The 19,726-nt window shown below is 43.8% G+C and overlaps 1 protein-coding gene across 1 annotated transcript; it reads left to right on the forward strand.

Annotated features, from left to right (window-relative positions):
* Positions 1 to 16,652: 16,652 nt before the first annotated feature.
* On the forward strand, positions 16,653 to 18,111 carry nkx2.5 (NK2 homeobox 5; the record flags this gene model as incomplete). Its single annotated transcript, XM_079228976.1, has 2 exons — positions 16,653 to 17,022; positions 17,507 to 18,111. 2 exons carry the CDS (start codon positions 16,653 to 16,655, stop codon positions 18,109 to 18,111), a joined length of 975 nt encoding a protein of 324 aa, XP_079085102.1.
* Between the last annotated feature and the right edge of the window lie 1,615 nt (positions 18,112 to 19,726).

Below are 19,726 nucleotides of genomic sequence, written 5' to 3' on the forward strand. Positions count from 1 at the left end.
TGAACATAAATACGTAGTTATTTCAGCCCCAAATAAATGTTTTTCCCCGAAACCTGACTTTTCTAGCATAATGTCATCCCGAAAAAGAAGTTGAGTCTAGCGACACGAAGGAGTGAATGTGGCTCGCGGCTTGACAAGAACACAACATTGTTTACAAAAGTAAATTGTTTACACAACTTTCTTCATAGATCCAGCGTCTTAATTAGGTCTCAAAGTGAACAGATTGATGTATTTAACTTTAACCTCCCCATACCTGATGTCCTAGCGCCGCCTAACCCCACAAACAACCTAAAACAGACAGAAGCCAAATTATAGCCTAATTTGGGTATTAAATCATTACACCTGTGTGTGACTGGCTTGGGCCTCTCTGCCATTAATGTCTGTGAGTGTGTGTGTGTTTGAAAGGTTGTGTGCTGCCAACACTGTCTGGCCAAGCACAACACTGGCATGGGAGCGAAATGGCCATAGCGAGCGCCTGGCAGTGGCATTCAGGAAGAGAACGCCAAGCTGAGGCAGCAAGAATTAAGTCTATGCAAAACAAAAAGGTCACACCCTCACCTCTGCCCTATACACACCACACTACCACAACGCAGGCTTGACAGACAAATTAGCTTCTCAGTCTCGGAGCCATTAAAACACTAATGCATCCATTAGGGTACCTTACAGGGGATATCTAATGACACTAGTTGAATGCTCACAGCATCCACTGTGGTCTAATCTTTCACGAAAAAAATATGCGGTGCTAGAAGCATCTACCAAAGACAGCTACATGTAAATTAGGAGAAGCAGCGGCCCCAGACAGACTGCTGGCTCCGGCCTCTCACAGGGCTCTGGCACAGATCATCATATCATATCACAGACATTTAGCATTATTCAAACTGAGGCATTGAAATCCTTCCTGTGTCATAATGACATCTCTACATTTCTTCTGGTTGCACCATTACTACTTAACTGTTTTCTAGGAAATAGAAGCACTGATGGATATTATTTGTCAAATCCAGTTTTTCCACCATTCATCACTGGGGCAGCGGTAATTGTGGAGGTTTCAGCCTATGGAACATTCCTCTAAGAGAGGAATGATGGGGGTGGATAGATTCAGTATCTCTCCTGCGCTTGACAGCGCCTTCGAACTGTCTTCCATTAAAGCATGTGTTCTGATGAGTGATTCAGTGTGTCTATATTGGGCAGGAACTCGAAACAGTGACATGAAAACACAGTTGGCAGCAGCTTCACAAATCCCACATCAGGCCCAGAGAAACCATAATCACCACTTTCATTTTTCAGCCTTGTTTATTTCGGAGGCTGGGGTTACAATTAAGAGCATTTGCCTTGCAATTACTGTGTTAAAAATAATAAAACAATTTCGGCCTACCTAAAATACCTGCATTTTGTGTAATGATTCAGGGCGTGCAAATTGAAATTGCGCTGTTTGGGCATTGTCAGGGAGCTGTGCGAAGCTGCCAGAGTGATAGAACTATGTTGATCTGGATGTTTGTCTACTTCTGGATTGCTAGCACTTTGTTAGAATGCAGCCAAACCCTGGTCACAATTTCTGCCTGGCCTTCATCAGATAATTTTAGCTGTGTGGATGTATGTCATGATTTACTGCAAGGATTAGTTTTTCAACTGCCACAACGTAACTGAGAAATGTCTCCCGAGGGCCAGTAAGTAAATAATTGCCCTGTCACTATCAACCCCCCAACCCGCTAAATTGCACACCACGTGATGCTTGCCCAAAAATACTTTCCTCCCATTAACTATCATCAACAATAGTGGGCAACACAACAAGAGCTGAACACAACTTTGGCATTTTATCCACTTATCAAGTTTCTTATTTATACATCCAGAGGACACAGAGCAAAATGACCATTCATTTAGACTCATGATTATATGGACACCTGACTAATGCAAGTCTAATATTCTCTCTCTCCTTTCAGCTCCGTCTTTGCGCTCTACTCACGATACTGAGGAAAATATTTGGCTCTTAAGCTGCTAAATGCTCCACTATGTTCACCTCAGCTGGTTATTAACTTTGTCTGTCAGCCGTTTGGAGCTGTGCAGGTACTGTACAGTGGGTTCATTAAATCATGTTTACTGAACACATCTGCCAGCTGAGACAGAAAACATGAGTTTATGAGAGTGAGACTGAACCTCCAGAGTCAACCATAGCTGCTGAGAAAATGATGATCAATTGCACTATGTTAATTTGTGCACAAAGACGTTTATCGTGTAATTCATACAACTCTTTACAGCCCTTGTGACTTAACTTTATTTCCCTGTTTTCCTACAGTCGCAGCATTTGTATCTCCCTGCAACCCCTTACTATTGCACTCACACGTCAACCCAAACTGTACCAATCAACCTTTTTCCCAATCCGTCTCTTCCCTCCAGCCCTCTGTTATCTATTAGAGGCCTAAACCCATCCACTCTTGTAACACTTGTAAGACGTTTGGCACTAGTGAGCACCGCGGCATGTGTGTGTGAGAGTGGGCACGGATATGGATGTACGCGTTTCATGTTTTTGATCCAGTTGTTGTGGAATCTTGTTCAGACTGTGACACATGTGCTGTTAAGATGAGAAATAGCGAGCCCATAAAAGTTGTGCGTCATATCCCACGCAATGCAAGCCATATAGGCATGAGGCCTGGCTGTGCCGTGCGGGGGAAAGCTTGCAGTGCACGGAAAGCTCATGTCTCACACCAAACTCTGTGCTGCAGGCCCACATGCACTAATTGGACCTGCTACACAGCCTGATGTGGGCTGATTGAAAACAGGCTCATCTAACTCAGGACAGGGTCCTCTTGCAAACTTGTGGGACGCCGGAGGGTGTCATTTTGTTTCCAGGCGCTTGTCTAAGGTCAGTCTCATGGTCCCCAGACAAATTTCTTTGGCAGTGATTTAGAGAGGGTAAACTAATGCGGATCTAGGGTATTATGCACTAACTTATTGGTGGTGTAAAAGGATGTGGTGGTTTGTGCGCTCACAGGCCTGTGCAGCTCACAACCAGCTGTCCATGTGGCGACAGCTTCAGCTTCACACAGAAATGAGTGGCATGCACCAGGCAGCACAGTCTGCGGCACCAGGCCAACCATGCCAGGCACTCCCTCTGTGCCTCTTGCAGCATGCGCCCTGTGCTGGATGTGCAAAGCTATAGTGTCTTGTTTGAGGAATGAGAACAGAGAAACTTTAAGCCCTCAACTCTTGTTTTCTATCTCTGTCTGTCTTAATGTTGTCATGTACATGCATGTCTGATTTACCTGCTTTATTTTTTGCAGGCTTCACTCTTGACTATCCTCTCTGCCTCACTCTCTCATAAAGTGTGTCAGTGGGGAGGTATTGAGAAGGAAGGACAATTACCCAAATAGCTGTTTTTACTGGAACTGCAATCAAACATCTGGAACACTCAGCCATCAACAATCAGGCTTTTTGCCAAAGCTTTAGTATTTTCTATTGAGACAGTTTATGTCGGCCTATTCATTGTTGTCCAGCAGATTCTCTGTTTAGATGTGGATTCCAGGAGAATGCTCTCCAGCAGCTTCACTTCAATTACATATGTGAAGAAGGAAATGCTGGGACAGTTTAGCAGCTCCGACCAATAGCATGTAGAGAACAGCTCCCCTTGTGATTTTACAGCTGGTTTGCAATTACAGAGTAATTATAGATTTAAAAAAACACGACTTGTGTCAATGAAATAATGGCGGCCCATTGACAAATGTGCCTTTAGTAGCCCAACAGCTGGTGAAGGATCAAATGTTGGGTTTAACAGCATGCCAGCTTGAAAAGAAAACAGCGATCTCACTGGGTTCATTTTTCCAACATTTGTCTTTGTAATGAACCAACATTTCTCTTTGGGATGACGACGAGGCTTAAGAAAATTGTGTTCCAATAACTTTCTCAATGAACCAGAGGTGATTTGACTTTCCTTCAACTCACACACTATTAGTCAAAATATCACATTTCTATTTCTTCTTTGAGGACTGTGTGTACAATCCCTGAGTGTCTAGCAGAGTGGTTGACTTGGCTGATGGTGGTCACAACTCAATAATAGACTGTGGTGTTTAATTGCACACGCTACTACTACTGGCACAACCGATTCCCAAGCTGACACGGGTAGTAAATGTGTGTAAATACTATACAGGTGGGACAGCCAACCTGTGTTAAAGAGTCCAAGCTGCGTTCAATTAACTACTAAAACACGATTGCTCATACAATACTTTTACCGACATATATAACAATCAATCACATCAGCTTTTGGCAATTGTACTCTTTGTCTCTGTTGGAGGTGTGTTGAGGTTTTAGGTAATATCAGCCTTTACTGGAAACCAGAGCAAACAGCTGGCCTGGCTCTGTTCAAAAGGAACAACATCTGACTTGCAGTACCAAAGCTAACTAATTAACGCTATATGTACAGGGGTTTTACAGGCGGTTATGAGCAGGACTATTTCTTGGCTTGGTGCAGGGAGTCACCAACTCGTCTCTACACTTTGTTTTTGTGGGGATTAAACAAATGAGAGATAACGTGTTTGAGAGCTTTAGAGGCGCTGGTTGGCAGATACGCTCACTTTCGGATAGAGCCATTACAATTCTGCATTGCATTGTGGGACAATAGTGTCCACTACTACTCTCTAAGACCACATCCATGCATTTCGTGGTTTGCATTTATCTTGTAGGGGTTTTTTTGCAGTCAGACAGAAAAAAATCAATATAGCGAACAGAACGCCGAGACACATCCCAGGCCTGTTTCTTTAACGTCTCCACCACAATATATTTTGTAATCTCATTATCTCTGCACTTCAGCATGAAACGATTTTGTACTGAGTGACACACGTATGAGCCAATTTAGAGACACAAGTCTGGTGTCAGAATGTGCTGATTCAGCTCTTCTTCTTCATCATACCGTGTTTGAAAGAGGGTTCTCTGTTACTGACAGAGGATGAATGCGGGAGAGATGCATGATGGGGGACGTCGGTTTGTCCTGTGATTTATAACTACCAGTTGGAACTGCTCACAGTGGCTCTGATTCACTTATACAAGACGTTTCAGTAGCGTCAGCTGAAGCCAGCAGTAATGAGGAGCTACAGTATGCCGACCACATGGTGGATGCTGCCTCCTCAGACCTCAGACTGTCTGTACAGAGATACACCTTGCTGTTTGAGTGGTTGGGGAGACAGGAGCGTGCCAAAAAGCATAAGCCATTTTCATCCTGTAATCAACTGACCTTCTTTTCTTTGCCCGCAGGTGATGGAGTTGATTCCGTTTGTGTTGTTTAACATTTTGTTCTCTCCCTCCATCCAACTCTCTTCTTCCCGTCTCTCTCCTCCTCCTCTTCCTCCTCCTCCATCCCTTTTCTGTCTCCCACTTAAAGCTGCTTCTCTTCTCTGTTGACAGCTTTGCTCGGCTGAAAAAAAAAGAAGCAGAATTACTGAGTAAAAGGGAAAAAGAGAGCAAATAACAGCTCTTAGAATGTTTGGATTGTGAAACCAGAACATTAGTACAAACCATAATGGCTGGCCCAGAGCGCCCAGCGCCTCTCCAGAACTTCACTCTCACAAGCAATGATGTAACGCCAGCCATTTCATATACAGCATTCGCTTGTTGCACTCGTCAAAGTCTATTTATACCTTCTTCGTCTACTCAAAATAAAGCAGCCTATGTTATGTGATGCCCTTTAAATAGCCTGTTTGTTTAAGATGAAGGAATTAGAATTCAACTTCATGGGGATCATTTAATGTTGTGTAATGCACGCAAAGTACAAAAAGATGTGAGCTGTTTATCACAAAAAAACATTATGAAAAGAAGAACACCATAATGTCTGAGAACCTCGCCTGTAAGTGATGATGTCCTGCGCTCAGATACTCATAAATGACTGAATTTATGGACAAAGAATACAAGTGACTCACTCAACTGGCAGGTACAACCTGCAGCGCTGTCCAGGATAGATACTTTTACTACTACAAAGCGATGTGTGTGTGTCTTCGTGTGTGTGTGTGTGTGTGTGTGTGTGTGTGTGTGTGTGTGTGTGTGTGTGGCATGTGTGTTTGTGGTGCCAACCAGGCCTCAGTGTATACTACGCAGCAGAATAAACAAGTCTGTCTGTGTTCGCAGTCTGTAATTAAAGCCGTATAAAAGTGCACACGCATGCAGTAACGGCACACGTCATGGCCCACAGCGGCCGTTTCCTTCAGCCCTCAGCATGGGCTTGACAACAGCTGACCTAAACCACCTATGGCTAACGTCTCCACACAGACGTATATATATGAAACATAAAAATGTAGCATAAAAAAAGCTGCATAGGCGTGGGCTACTCGGCTGGTTTGGATGGTGCTGAATGCGCAGCGGACAGTAAATGCTGCATAATAACATCCACAGACGCCCTTTGCAGTCTTGCTTCAACAAAGCTGGATTCACAGTTTCATTGCGGGGAGATTTGATTGTATTGGCTTATTCTGAAGGGTAATCAGACCTCCCAATGGCTCCACCGCCACCTCAGCCATAAAAAGAACCTAGACATGAGAAAAGACTGCATCATGCTGGATCCTGAAGCCAGCGTTTGGCTTGAACGTAGACATGCTCCAGTGGGCAATAATCTGCAGAGGGCTGAGCTCATAGACCTCCCGGCTTAAAGATGACAGCTACCTGTGCTGAGTGTAGGTTTGAATCCCGGGGCCAATGCAACACATTTCCCTGGATAGGAGGCTACTCTGTGCTCAGCAAGCCTGCTATACATCCAGATCTATACACTCAACAAAAGATGTAATATACACTGTTCACACTGTGAGTTGTTTATACTATATGTTACCATGAGTGGAAGAATGTAAATGCTGACATAAGGCTTGTGTGTGTGAGGGGCGTGTGCACATGTACATGTATAGGCGCATGAAGATATCTGTGTGTTTGAGTGTGTTTGCATGTGAGCTTGAGAGACTCTTCTTTATTGTTTCTGACCAGATTTTGCCCTCTGGTGGAGCAATTAAGGCAGCACTGTTTTCAGCATCACCCCTCGACAAGTGAAAAGCATCACCAACAGCTGCGGGCCACAGATAATTGGTTATTTCTTCGCTGTTCAAATGAAACATGCTTCAAATTAAAATGTGTTCCTTTTTCTTTCTTTTTTAAGCTTAGATTTGGGGATTCCAGGTAAGTAGCTCGGATGAACGGCGGCGGCAGCCAAGCACGACATGAGGAGTTGAGAGGAGTGAGTGAATGAGTAGCTCTTCGCTTAGTTAGTGTGTGTGTGTGTATGTGTGTGTGTGTGTGTGTGTGTGTGTGTGTGTGTGTGTGTGTGTGTGTGTGTGTGTGTGTGTGTGTGTACCCATGCAAACATGTATGTCTGAGTGTGTGGGTCAGTCCCCAAACAGATCCCCTTGGAGCCGATGATGGTCCAGAAGTCCCACGCATTTCCCATGCTCACTCACACCAAGCAGTGAGTTCCACCCCTCTCTCTCTCTCTCTCTCTCTCTCTCTCTCTCTCTCTCTCTCTCTCTCTCTCTCATTTTCACCCTGCCATGTCCTCTTCCACTCTCCTTTTCATTCGCTCGCTCCCGTTGCCACCGCTGCCATCATCATCCCACTTTGTTTTGTTCTGACCTCATCTCTGGGCGAGGATGATTACCAAATGGGGACACCGTGTTTTAACTGTGATTTTGAGGTCAGCGACTCCCTCACGTTTGCAGGTCTTTTATACTCTCGGCTGTGAAACCGGCCAATGTTCTTGCCCCATCCCGTTCCCCCCACTTCTCTGACCCCCGGGCATACATCAGTCCATAGTGAGATTGCTGTAGGAGTAATCACTGTAATTTCTCACTGTCTGAAGAGTTGGCAGGGCACCCTCTGTGCACTGCGTCTTGGAACATTGTGTCCATGCAGTGCTAGATGTTAAAGAGTGGTGATTGCGGAGAATGTGGCATGGTTTTGCAGAATGCCAGCCTATTAAGTTCAGCCATGCCAAAGCTATATTTATGTTCCAAATGCTTTGCTGGACTGCAAAGTAGAATGTACTGTACATTTTTTTTCCGCATGAAAACAAAAGAACTGGCTCCAGTTGGCAAAGATAATAATGTAATATAAACAACTACATCTTGTCCTCATAATCATCGGAGTTGGATGTGTGTGCGCAGTCTGAGCGGCTGCTAAGTGGCCCCATACAGGTTTCATTAGAGTGACCTGGTTAGGGGACGGTGGTCAGAGGAAGATTGGGAAGAGAGATGGGGGACCCTGAACGAGTAAATCAAGGGGCTAACGGGAGCTGTGCTGATATCCATCTCACCTTGAGTGCGTAAAACACTATACCGGTGGAAACAGCATAAGGCGTGGAAGAAGGGGTCAAACTGTTCTTCCCTGCCTGGCCATGGATCACATAACTGGGCCGGCGTGGGACCGAGCCTGCCTTATCTGTGAAGGTAAAACACAAGAAGAAGAAAAATGTCTCCTTTAAATTCAGACCACCGCATACTTGCTTTTACAAGAGAATAAAGGCAGGAACAAAAATAAATGACAACTTCTGCGTCTTTATTGATTTTTCATCACAGGAAATCAACAAGAGGTGACCCCTATCAAGATGACCCTCAGAGTTACCGTCCCGTTTTAGCGCCGTTTTAATTAAATCAGACGCATTGCATAGATCCACATCCATCACTGCCCTATTCATTCCCCGCTAACACCCATCACTGCCCCGATGTGTCAGTTTGAAGGAGCAGCATTCAGGGAATGTAACTCATGTCGTACGTGCCTCGAGGTTGCCACAGAAATTAAGCACATAGGTGCAAAGAAATGCCAGTCAGCCTCTGCATGGCTCCTTCAGTCCAGCTCCTGGCAGAGCGCTGGCGAGGCCCGGGACCCAGGAATGCCGTGCCCATCTGTCAACACAGAGCTGCCTTCCCTGGCAGATGCCACAGAGAGGATTTTTGTAACCTGGCCCTGGGTGGATTTCATAACCTGGCCTGGCAGTATAGCATAGGACCTTTAGGGCTGCAAGAGGAGTATGTGCCAGTATGGAGCTGCATGCGTGTGTGTGTGTGTGTGTGTGTGTGTGTGTGTGTGTGTGTGTGTGTGTGTGTGTGTGTGTGTGTGTGTCCTATGAAGAGAATTTGACTTTCAGGCCGATAAAGACACTAAAAAGTTTACTTCCGCAGAATTTATTGAGCCGTCATCTAACAAATATCCACCATCTCCTCTGCTCATCGCTCTCTCCTGCTCTCTCCTCCTTCACCTTCTCCTCCCTCTCTTATATCTCTTCCCACCGTTCCTGCTCTGCTCCCGTGATATTTATAATGAATGGTGTTCTCTATGTGGGGCCTGAATGTGTGTGGTGGAGCCGAGGGAGCACCACCTGAGTGATGATTCTGTCTGCCCAAGTCTCTCTCTCTCTCTCTCTCTCTCTCTCTCTCTCTCTCCCTCTCTTTCTCTCGCTCTCTCTCACACACACACACACACACACACACTCACATGCACACACGCCTGACCTGCTGGGAACACAGGGTCTTGCTGTATCAGGCCTCTGTGGCAGGGGCAATTAGAAAGGTCCAGACGGAGCACAAGCTCTCTTCTCATACTGTCCCCATTAGAGAGGGAGAGACAGGCAGTTAGGAAAGACAGGATGAGGACACACATTAACATACTGTCTCTCGCTCTCTCACACACACACACGCGCGCACACACACAGTGCCCGTACGCGTACAGTAACCTTACGCAGCCCTGCGCTTGCTAAGGTGACTTGGCATAATTTGATCCTGCTCTAACGATTTCTGTGCCATGGGTCACGTTGTGGATCCAAAAACTCCACTGTCAGATACTGAATAATGGGCTGCAGTTGGGTGAAGCAGCGTCCGATCTATCCAGACACAACCTCTGTGCCAGGATGACGACACAATGATCGCTGCTCTAAATCCTGCAGAACTTGCCACACAATTAGAGGTGACAAAAATGGGTTCAGAGTCATTAAATGATGAGTTTCTGCACATGAAGTATGACCCCACCGACTTGGTGGCCTCCATGGAAATATATGTACGTCAAGGCTGACAGTGTGTGTGTGTGTGTGTGTGTGTGTGTGTGTGTGTGTGTGTGTGTGTGTGTGTGTGTTTGTGTGTCATGTGGCACAAGGCTCAGAGTTGAAAAGAAACGTGCACGGAGACCAGTGCTCTTTCCACGCCACCTTTGTCTCCACATGAATTATCCATCAAGGCCAAGAGTGGTAATCAAGCTGCTCCGGCAAGCCTTATTACAAAGTTGGTCATTTAGCCTATTAGCAATGCTCTTACCTCATTTCTTGGTCAACTCAGATTGCATGGAAAACAGAGCAGTCAGCATGTTAAATGGGCTCAGGGAAGGCTGCGTGAGTTAAGGGCCATAAAGCGACAGCAGCTGATACAGCACATGTAGGCTCGCGGAGAGACGCTGTAAACCTCAGAGCACATAGTCGGTCCTGGGTCACTGCTCAACTCTGGTATGATGAGCTCATGATCATGAAAACTAATATTTAAAGAGGGGACATGGCAGGACATGGAGCTATACTGTATATTTACAAATAGGCTGAGCATTAGGGAAAATTACATTTCCTCTCGTACACCAGACAAGTATAATTTAGACTTGGAAAAGCTCAAATGAGCAGATCACTTCAACACTTTTTGCCGACAGTGCGTAGCTTGGTCTCTCACCTGCTGTGAAATTGCAGGAATTTTCCATTTTCAAAAGAAGTTGCAAATGGGAAAACATTTGTTTTCTACAACCGGAATATGATGTAACGATGTCATAAAATATTCATTGATGGTTCCTTGATCCAAAAAGACATGTTGAGTTGGAGGTATTATTTTCGGAGTTAATAAACTACTGTGTAATGGTGCCCTCCTGTGGCCACTTTGTGTACTAGCACAACTAAATGTGCAACAGATCACAAGGCACGTAATAAGTGAAGAATTAAAGACAGTTTGTGATTATAGTTGGGGTTCACAGGTGGAGAAGATCCCCAAAATACCTGCAAAACACTTCTACAGTGCAACAGTCCAAAATGTACAACAGTATACAAATACAGTGAAATGAAACGGCAACCTGTTGAACGGAACGCTGCAAATGCTGCAAGCAAAAATATGAAACAATATCATTTTGATGATGCATTAGTTGTATAATGTTTTCGGTTGTTCTCGGGGCAGCTTTCTAAAGTCTGAGGAAACAACTCAGGTGACGTCATCGGGGTAATCGCGGGTTGGACTCGAGACTTCAATGGTTCTCATTGAAATATATGGACAGCATTAATAATGCTTTTCTACATTAACAAAGCAATTTACAAATCACACACTTCTCCATCGTGAAAGAAGTCCCGGTGCGGTTCCCGGAGGCGTTTAAAGTATTCTTTTGAAGAAATATATCAGATACAACTCAGGTGTCCTATTACTCAAAATATTTAGATTTAATATGTGTCTGATTCAGCATACATTCACCATTTAAATGAGGGCATGGACAGGATGGGAAGGTCTGATAAAGCATCCTATTGAATTATAGCATCTGGTTCTGAAGCTTAGGAATTTAGGAAATCTCGGACTCGACTGCTTCCATTTTGAGTGCAATGCTAAATCACTGGAGTACCCCTTTAAAATGATGGTTTCGTATCCAGTTAGCAAATGTCATCAGGGCACAACCTGTCCCTTAAAATCCATTCATCAGCTCATGAGCTAACACAGCAGTATCCTACCGCTGGCCTCAAACATCAGCTGTAGACAAAACTAAAGCTGCCCCAGAGTAAAGACCGTCCTCGTGTTTCCCCCGGGGAGCTCGAACATCACCTTGAACTCAGAGGCAGGCTGTGTGAAGCCGTGCCAGGCCTATGAACATGACCTGGGGAGCTCTTGTCGGGGGTGGAGGGGCAGGAGGGAGGAGGCAGAGGATGGAGCGAAGATGAAGGGGATGCTGCTCCCTCCATCACAGACAAGACAAACGATGCACAGACAGATGGCACTTGACATCGCTGCCATATTCGGTTATAGTTTCCGGTTACAACACGCTGACTCTGGATCAGCGGGTGCTTAAGTCACGCAATAAAGGACACAGCGGCCTGACCCCTGAGCCATCTTTGCCACAACAAAACCTCCGCTACAATCATTCGTATGATACAAATTGACATTGTCACCATAAACAGCATAATGGGTAATGGATTAAGCCAAAGTTTGGGTGTGTTCTGTCAATGGCCACATGGTGGTGGTGTAACTCATGAGGGAGTGGCGGAGAAGACAATGTGCCAAGGGGCCAAAGATTTAACTCATCGGCTGGTAAAACACATCAGTCACATCTAAATCAGAGTCCGTTCGTGACATCTTCACACAGATACTAATATTATATGAAACATCCAGGGTGATGGAGACACAGCGTCAGACTGCAGCTGCCAAGGCCTGACCTTGGCCTGAAAGCACATTGGGCAGTATCAACCATTAACTGACATGCAAGGTAATAAGGAGCATACTGGGAAATATAATATATAATGATCTCTTGACCAAAAGATGGAACAACAGGTGGTGATGTGGATTTACAAAGTATCGTGTGATCAGGCCTGCTGGGTCACAAAGAGTTGTCTGGTGTTAGGATGTGACCATAAAGGGAATCGGCCACAGCTAAAGGTTTAATTTGAAGGGAATGGATTTTAGGTCGAGTCAGTATTTATGTTGTGTTATGTAAGTTTAACTTGTAATTTGTATGGAGCTTGTATGGAGCTGCTGGCATTACAGCAAATGTGGCATGTAGTAGAACAAAAATTAGAGGGAGAGAGAGAGAGGAACATCTCAGAATGATATTGTTTTTTTTCTCCCGATTTTCTATATAAATGTATTTGTCACATCAGACAATTCATCCAAAAATAGATACAAAATCCCCTTATTACATTTCTAATTGTATTTAGCATATGTTCATATTTACTTTCAGAGATTGCTGCATTTCAACATAGTTCCCATTTGGACGACACATAATATGATCACTCTGAATCATTGTATTAGCCCTCAAGTTTGCATTTTATACTCTTTGTGTGAAATGTATGGATTTTTGTTGAATTGTTGGATGCCCGTTCTAACTATCTATCTTATGTTGTTGGTGTTATAAGTTTGTGTTGTATGTTTATGATTTAATGTCAGATTGGTGTTCTACTGTTTGTAAACTATAAAAGAGTTTCCATTTGACTGAAAATGTTAATGTCTAAAAAATGTACCAAATTGATCTGAGACATTTTTTTTAAATAGAAAGCAATAAATGTCCAGAGTTCTTTAAAAAGAAAATCTGCATTTCCCTTTATTGCTTCCACAGATAGTCAAGATTCCTCATCAGAAGGCACCCGTCAGATATGTTATATCCAAAAGAACAGAGCACAACACTGCTTTCAGCGCCAATGAAGATTAGAGATTTTACAGATTTCCACATCACATATCTTGTAACTCTATATGAAGCCGGGTGAGATCCTCAAACCGGTCCTTCTGGCATCGGGCTTTTTCTTTTCCAGCCTCCAGACTTTGGACGAGCTTGTCTGGTCAGTCGAACGCATGTGTCCTCGTTTAAATTCTTAAAACTCACTTTCTCTTTCTGAATTTGTGAAGTTAAAAAGTTTAATTTCACTTTATTCAAATGTTTTATATATTATTTCACTGCCGTATGGATGAACATGTTTTTCTATGTGTATGTCTGTGTGTTCATTTATACACATTCGCATGATACAAAAACATGTATGTTTATAGATGTGCATGCACTTGTATATAATGTATATCCGTTTATTTTTATATGTATCTATATGTGAAGAGTTGCATATATATTTCTGGGTTCTTTTCTTATACTTTTATTGTTTAGTTATTTTTTTGTTGGATTATTAGTCATGTATTTTCTTTTTCTTTTAATCTTCTCAACAGTCAACCGTGTATCAGGGGTTGAACCACCGCCATGGTGGGAATTGTTGGGTCTCTGTAATTTAATGTTATAAAAAAAACTACCACAAGATATATTCTGTTATGATATAGAGTTATATAGATACAAATGTAATTGTATGTAAAGATGTTGAGACACTTGAACTCTTTATTTTAAGATTTCTTGAGACTTTCTTCACAGTGAAATGATAGATTGTTTTTCTCATCTCTGACAGTTTATGTTTACTTGCAATTTAAGATTGCATATTGAAAAATATTAATAATCTTGTAAAATATGAGGTAACACTATAAAAGCGTTAAAACAATAGAACAATTCAGTCATCCTTCAGAATTTAAACATTTCACAATTTATAATTGTATACCTTTTCATAGAACACGTTTTGAAAGCAGAGATTGCATGAAGCTAAATAGTTTTACGGTAATGATGCCAACCCGTTTTTGGAGAGAAAGTGTAAAAAATGTTGTCATTCTTAAACGGATTACATCCTAATGAGCCTGCTGCCTCCAAATCAGTTGAATCACCAAACAGTTAGTGGATCTAAATCACCAAAAGGCCTCCAGCACAGAGAGAGAGAGAGAGAGAGAGAGAGAGAGAGAGAGAGAGAGAGAGAGAGAGAGAGAGAGAGAGAGAGAGAGAGAGAGAGAGGCGTCTTGAGCCACCACCAGGAAGGTTTAGGCAAACATTTTAATTTGGGTCAAACACACACACACACACATATACACACACGCGCGCGCGCGTACACGCACATACGGAGTGGCTCCGACCCTCAAAATACCCACACGTTCGTGCAGCGGAAGTTTTTAAGCAACCTTATCTGAAGCTTTATCTGAGTTGGAGATGTGCTGCAGAAAGACAGGTCAAAGGGGACCGCGGGGCTGCTGCGGGACGGAGAGCATTAGGGATATGAAACACATGCCAGACCTGTCATGTTCAATTTACAGTTGACTGAATAGTTACCTCTGCGCTGGAACCGAGGACGTGTTTAATTTGGGGGATGATTTATCATTCCAGAGGTTTCATCTTTTGAATTTCTCGCGACAATTAATGATAGAACACAATGAAACTGTGCAGTCAAAGCGCGCAAAGCAGTGGGAATCAATCACGATGAACACATTTCCCTCATGTCTTTTTTCTCTCCCCCTTCCACCCCTCCCCCTTGCGTTTACTTTATTTCGCCAATTATTACAGCAAGAGCCCGGCCAGTGTTGACTCTCGCTGCGCCTGAGAAAGATTGCACAGCCATTCATCAGCTCTCGAGGCGCACAAATAGTCTTTAAAACTATAAACACCACCGCTTGGTCGGAGACAGGGGGACCCATTTACCCCGTGGCTGTGCTAAACGCTGAAGATAAAACAAACGATAATACTGTCTGTCTCCTGTGACCGTCTCCACAGGCATTAATAGCAGGTTTAGTGCCAACCGTGCGGGGGGAAACACGTGTAGTTATGCGTCATTACGCACAGTTGTCTCCATTTTACTGCTTTCCGGACAAATGAGTTGTACTTTGTCATTTCTGATCCATACTTTAGGAATAGGAATAGGAATAATCCCGTATTAGTCCCACAGTGGGGGATTTATTAGCTGCATTTTGACCCATCCTAGTACTTTAAGGAGCAGTTTACTGATTGCATGTTTAATTTGACTACATCTAATTTACATCTAATGCACGAAGCCGATTGCTTGGAATTGAACAAAAAAAGTGCAGTGAAACGTGCTAATTTATAAAGCAATCACGTTGGGCTCGTGGGTGTCACATATGACACATTTAGGGCCTGCAGCGTGGGTGGGAGTGTGTGTGTGTGTGTGTGTGCAGGTTTGTTGTCGTCTGTTATCACGTGCTGATAACGCAGACAGTGGCTCCAGCATCTCTCGGAGGCAGACAGCAGAGTGTGTCGCTCCTGGTTTCGGGTTCCGTGTTGAGGGACCCACAACCTGTTGTCTGCTCCCCTCTTTCTTGACGCTCGTCTGCTCCGTTTCCCGTCGGATGAGGGACGGGGCCCGACAACAACCCCCCCCCCCCCCCCCCCCCCCAAACACACGCACGCGCGTGCACGAGGCTTATCAGAGACATCGAGCCCTTGTATAATTCCTCACAGTGACCTAAATGATGCACGTTTGACTCATTGGTCACTATTAGAGATCGTTGGATAAATCATTTCTCTTGGTACTTGAAAGTGTGTGTAAACATCTGTCCAAACGCTGGGCTTGTAGAAGGTTCTGTAAACGCGTTTGGATTGTGCGTAATGGCTGTGAAAAATAGTTACTTATTAAGTTTCACTCAATTTATGTTTTTTTTTTTTTTAAATCAAGTCTATGTTAAAACAATGCATTGGATTATTTACAACAAGATCAAGCAAATGGCGGATTCAGCAAATGCTTTCAACAAGTTACTTTGCTTTGGAAAGAGAATCATCTGGTCTGGGTTGGTGTGGTACATTTGCAGTGATTGAACACATAGATGAATATGGACCAGACATCACTTTACGTCACGAAATGGGAGTAGCAGTGGCTCCAAACGGAGGGTCCCACTGGCTCACCCCTCCCTCCCTCCCCGCGTCACCGGGAGGAGAGGGAGGCCAAGAAAAAAAGTTTGGAGACAGAGTTGACATTCAAAATGCACACTTCACCCAAGATCAGTCTGCTATGCCAAACTAATACTTAAATCTAGTAAATATTGCCAGGAAGGAGAGGGAGTTTGTTGACGTTTTCTTTGTTACGTCCATATGACAGGTTAATAGTTTTTTTTTCTTCTCACTTCTTGGCAATGTTTCCCAGCCCCAGCAGCACGTCCACTCCCTTCTCTGTAAAGGATATATTAAACCTGGAGCAGAGTCATGACGTTACGGGGTCTTCTCTGGACTTTTCTTCTCGTATGGACTGCTGCACCGTGCCGACCTCCTCTTCCTCCCCTTCCTCCTCCTCCTCCTCCTGCATGCTGGCCCGCCTGAAGCAGGAGCCTCTCCGGGACATGACGGCCGCCGCCGCCTCGCTGTTTGGAGAAGACCTCCACGAGTCCAGAGCCGGCAGAGGCAATGCTCTGAACTTTGCCACTGCCATGTATGGGAAATCCCTCATGGAGATGGATATAGTTAAGGATGGGGAATCCGACGCGTTTGAGGCGAAACGCAGAAAAGGTGAGCTGAGGAGGACAATATTTTATTTTGCAGGCCTGTGCGGAAATGAGGCCCGCAGGCTCGTGTTCTTTGATTTGAGCGGAGCGCATCAGCTGCTGCAAACACACAACTTCACTAAAGCAACACGCATTCACACAGGAGACAGGAGACACTTATAATATGATACAGGCTTTGAAAAAAATTGAGTTCACAGTTATCCTTTTATTGCAGGCCTGCTAGATTATTTTTTCCTCAAAGCACACTGAATGCATCATGGGCGGCCAAGGGAACTGAATTAGTGACATTGGCAGATTGGCACAAATTAATCATACTAGGCGAAGTATTATGATACAAAATATGATCTTACTATTATTATAATTATTGGTCAGCAGTACAGTATAGTGGACACATAGCTCTAGGCCTAATGGAGAAAAGAAATATCCATGCAAGTGACTTTTCCAGATATATACATTGTTCATCCTTTCTTTCTGTCTGCTGTGATCAGAGTTCAGTCCCCCGACCCTGGAGGACATAAAGCCCGACGACCCGGACCGGGCCAAGCCCCGGAGACGCCGGAAGCCGCGGGTCCTCTTCTCGCAGGCGCAGGTGTACGAGCTGGAGCGCCGCTTCAAGCAGCAGAGGTACCTGTCCGCTCCGGAGAGAGACCACCTAGCCGGGGCGCTCAAACTCACGCCGACCCAGGTGAAGATCTGGTTCCAGAACAGGAGGTACAAGTGCAAGCGGCAGCGGCAGGACCAGAGCCTGGAGATGGTGTCGCTGCCGCCGCCCAGGAGGGTGTCGGTGCCGGTGCTGGTGCGGGATGGGAAGCCCTGCCTGGCGGCAGACACGGCCACCTACAACCCCTCCTACAGCATGGGTCACATCGGCCATTTCTCTTATAACAACTATCCAGCGTTCAGTAACTACACCGGCCCCAGCTGCAACACAAACTATGCCTGTAATTACCCTGCAGCCACAATGCAGACGATGCAAGGATCCCCCAGCAACGGGAACTACATGAACTTTGGGGTCGGGGACATGAATAATGTCCAGAACACATTCTCCTCCAGTAATGGGGTGTCTTCGTTACATGGCATTAGGACATGGTAAACTATGACATACGTGTGTTCCCTATTCAGTTGAACGGGGTTATTTTATGACTGCATGCATTTATGACTTTGCGGAGTTTGTGTAACTTCTCTTATATTTAATTACTTACTTTTGGTATTTTTTGTTTTGTTTTCAGCAAAAAAAAATTGTGTCTGAACAATCTACATTTGTATTTATTTCAGTTGATATTAGCACACACAAAAATAGTTGGCAAAACAGTTCTTATGTCAATTGTAAATGTCAAAACAAAAAACAATATAAATATATTTTCATTTCATTAATGCTTTTTTTTCTTCACACCATGGTTAAATATTTTACTTCTTAAAATCAGACAGTATTTTCATTGTGCTACTATGAACAATTCAACAAATTGTAAATTAAGACAAAAATGATTAATTATACAAGGCTATTATTATTACTATTATTAATAATATTGTTTGTTAATATTCCTGACATGCAACTATTTAATTACAATGCTTAAAGTTGTTTAACGTAATAATTGCCTCTGACTTTCAATCCCTAAATCCTAAAAAAATATATAATACAGGTATGTGTCATAGTGAACTATGTCATATAATGGTTGAACTGGACCATAAAATCTGTCGGCCCTCGTGTGTTTTGTGTCTGGTTAAAATGTTGAAGTGGCTATTAGGAAGCTTCCTTCAATATGCTTAAACAAGGTTAAAAGGTTGTGAAAAGTTTACACTTTTAACAACCCGCTGTCAGCCACGCGTACACTCCACACGCGTGTTTAAGTTGCTGAGACAGATGGCTGCGAGTCATGACCTTGACCTGCATTAAATGTTATTAAGACAAGTTCTGCTGAGGAAATGTTGTTTTTAATTCAGTGAAACTACAAACGTTTTGATTTTCATTTACTGTATTTTGTGTACAAGTATTTTATATACAATTTGCCAAAAGCCATCCTGAAAGTCAGCGACCTTTTCTCTGTATTAAATATGATAAATTCAAGATGTGTTACCTGATTCAAAATATTACTCTATTTTTGGACAGTATACTTGAATATTAAAGACTTTTGAAAAAAATAATCTGTCTTGTATTTGAGAATTGACCGAGTTCCACATGGGCTCACAGGGAGAATGTACAGATATAATGTATATAACAGATAAATAACTGAACAATTTCAGCCGTAGAAATTACTCCATGAATGCGGAGCTGGAGAGATTCTGTCTGCTTCTTTGTGGCATCAGTGTGGTGCAGTTTACGCTCCCCTGACACTTGTCCAGATACAAACCCAAACACTTGATTGACACTATCACAGTGCTAAATGCAAGAATAGTCCAATTTGCTTGACAGAGAGCCAGAGGCCTGGTCTAAGTGCAGTTATATGAGCAGGCCCGCTCTGCCCAACTGCCACCACTTTACACGAGTACGAGACGCTTAGGCATCTCTCGGGTCTCTCCACACGCTCCGTTGTTCCATCTCATATTTAAACAACGTACCCTCACAAACGCACGTCTGACAAAACATGTTGAACGTCAAGCCAGAAGACTTTATGTTTATTGATGATCAATACACAACATTGACATATATCAAACAGAATGGCAATGCCAAGCAATTGCAGGGAGGGTAGCAAGGTCATGTAGCTCCTCTG

The sequence above is a fragment of the Taurulus bubalis genome (genome assembly GCF_910589615.1).
Source record: "Taurulus bubalis genome assembly, chromosome: 13".
Taxonomy (NCBI): Eukaryota; Metazoa; Chordata; class Actinopteri; order Perciformes; family Cottidae; genus Taurulus; species Taurulus bubalis.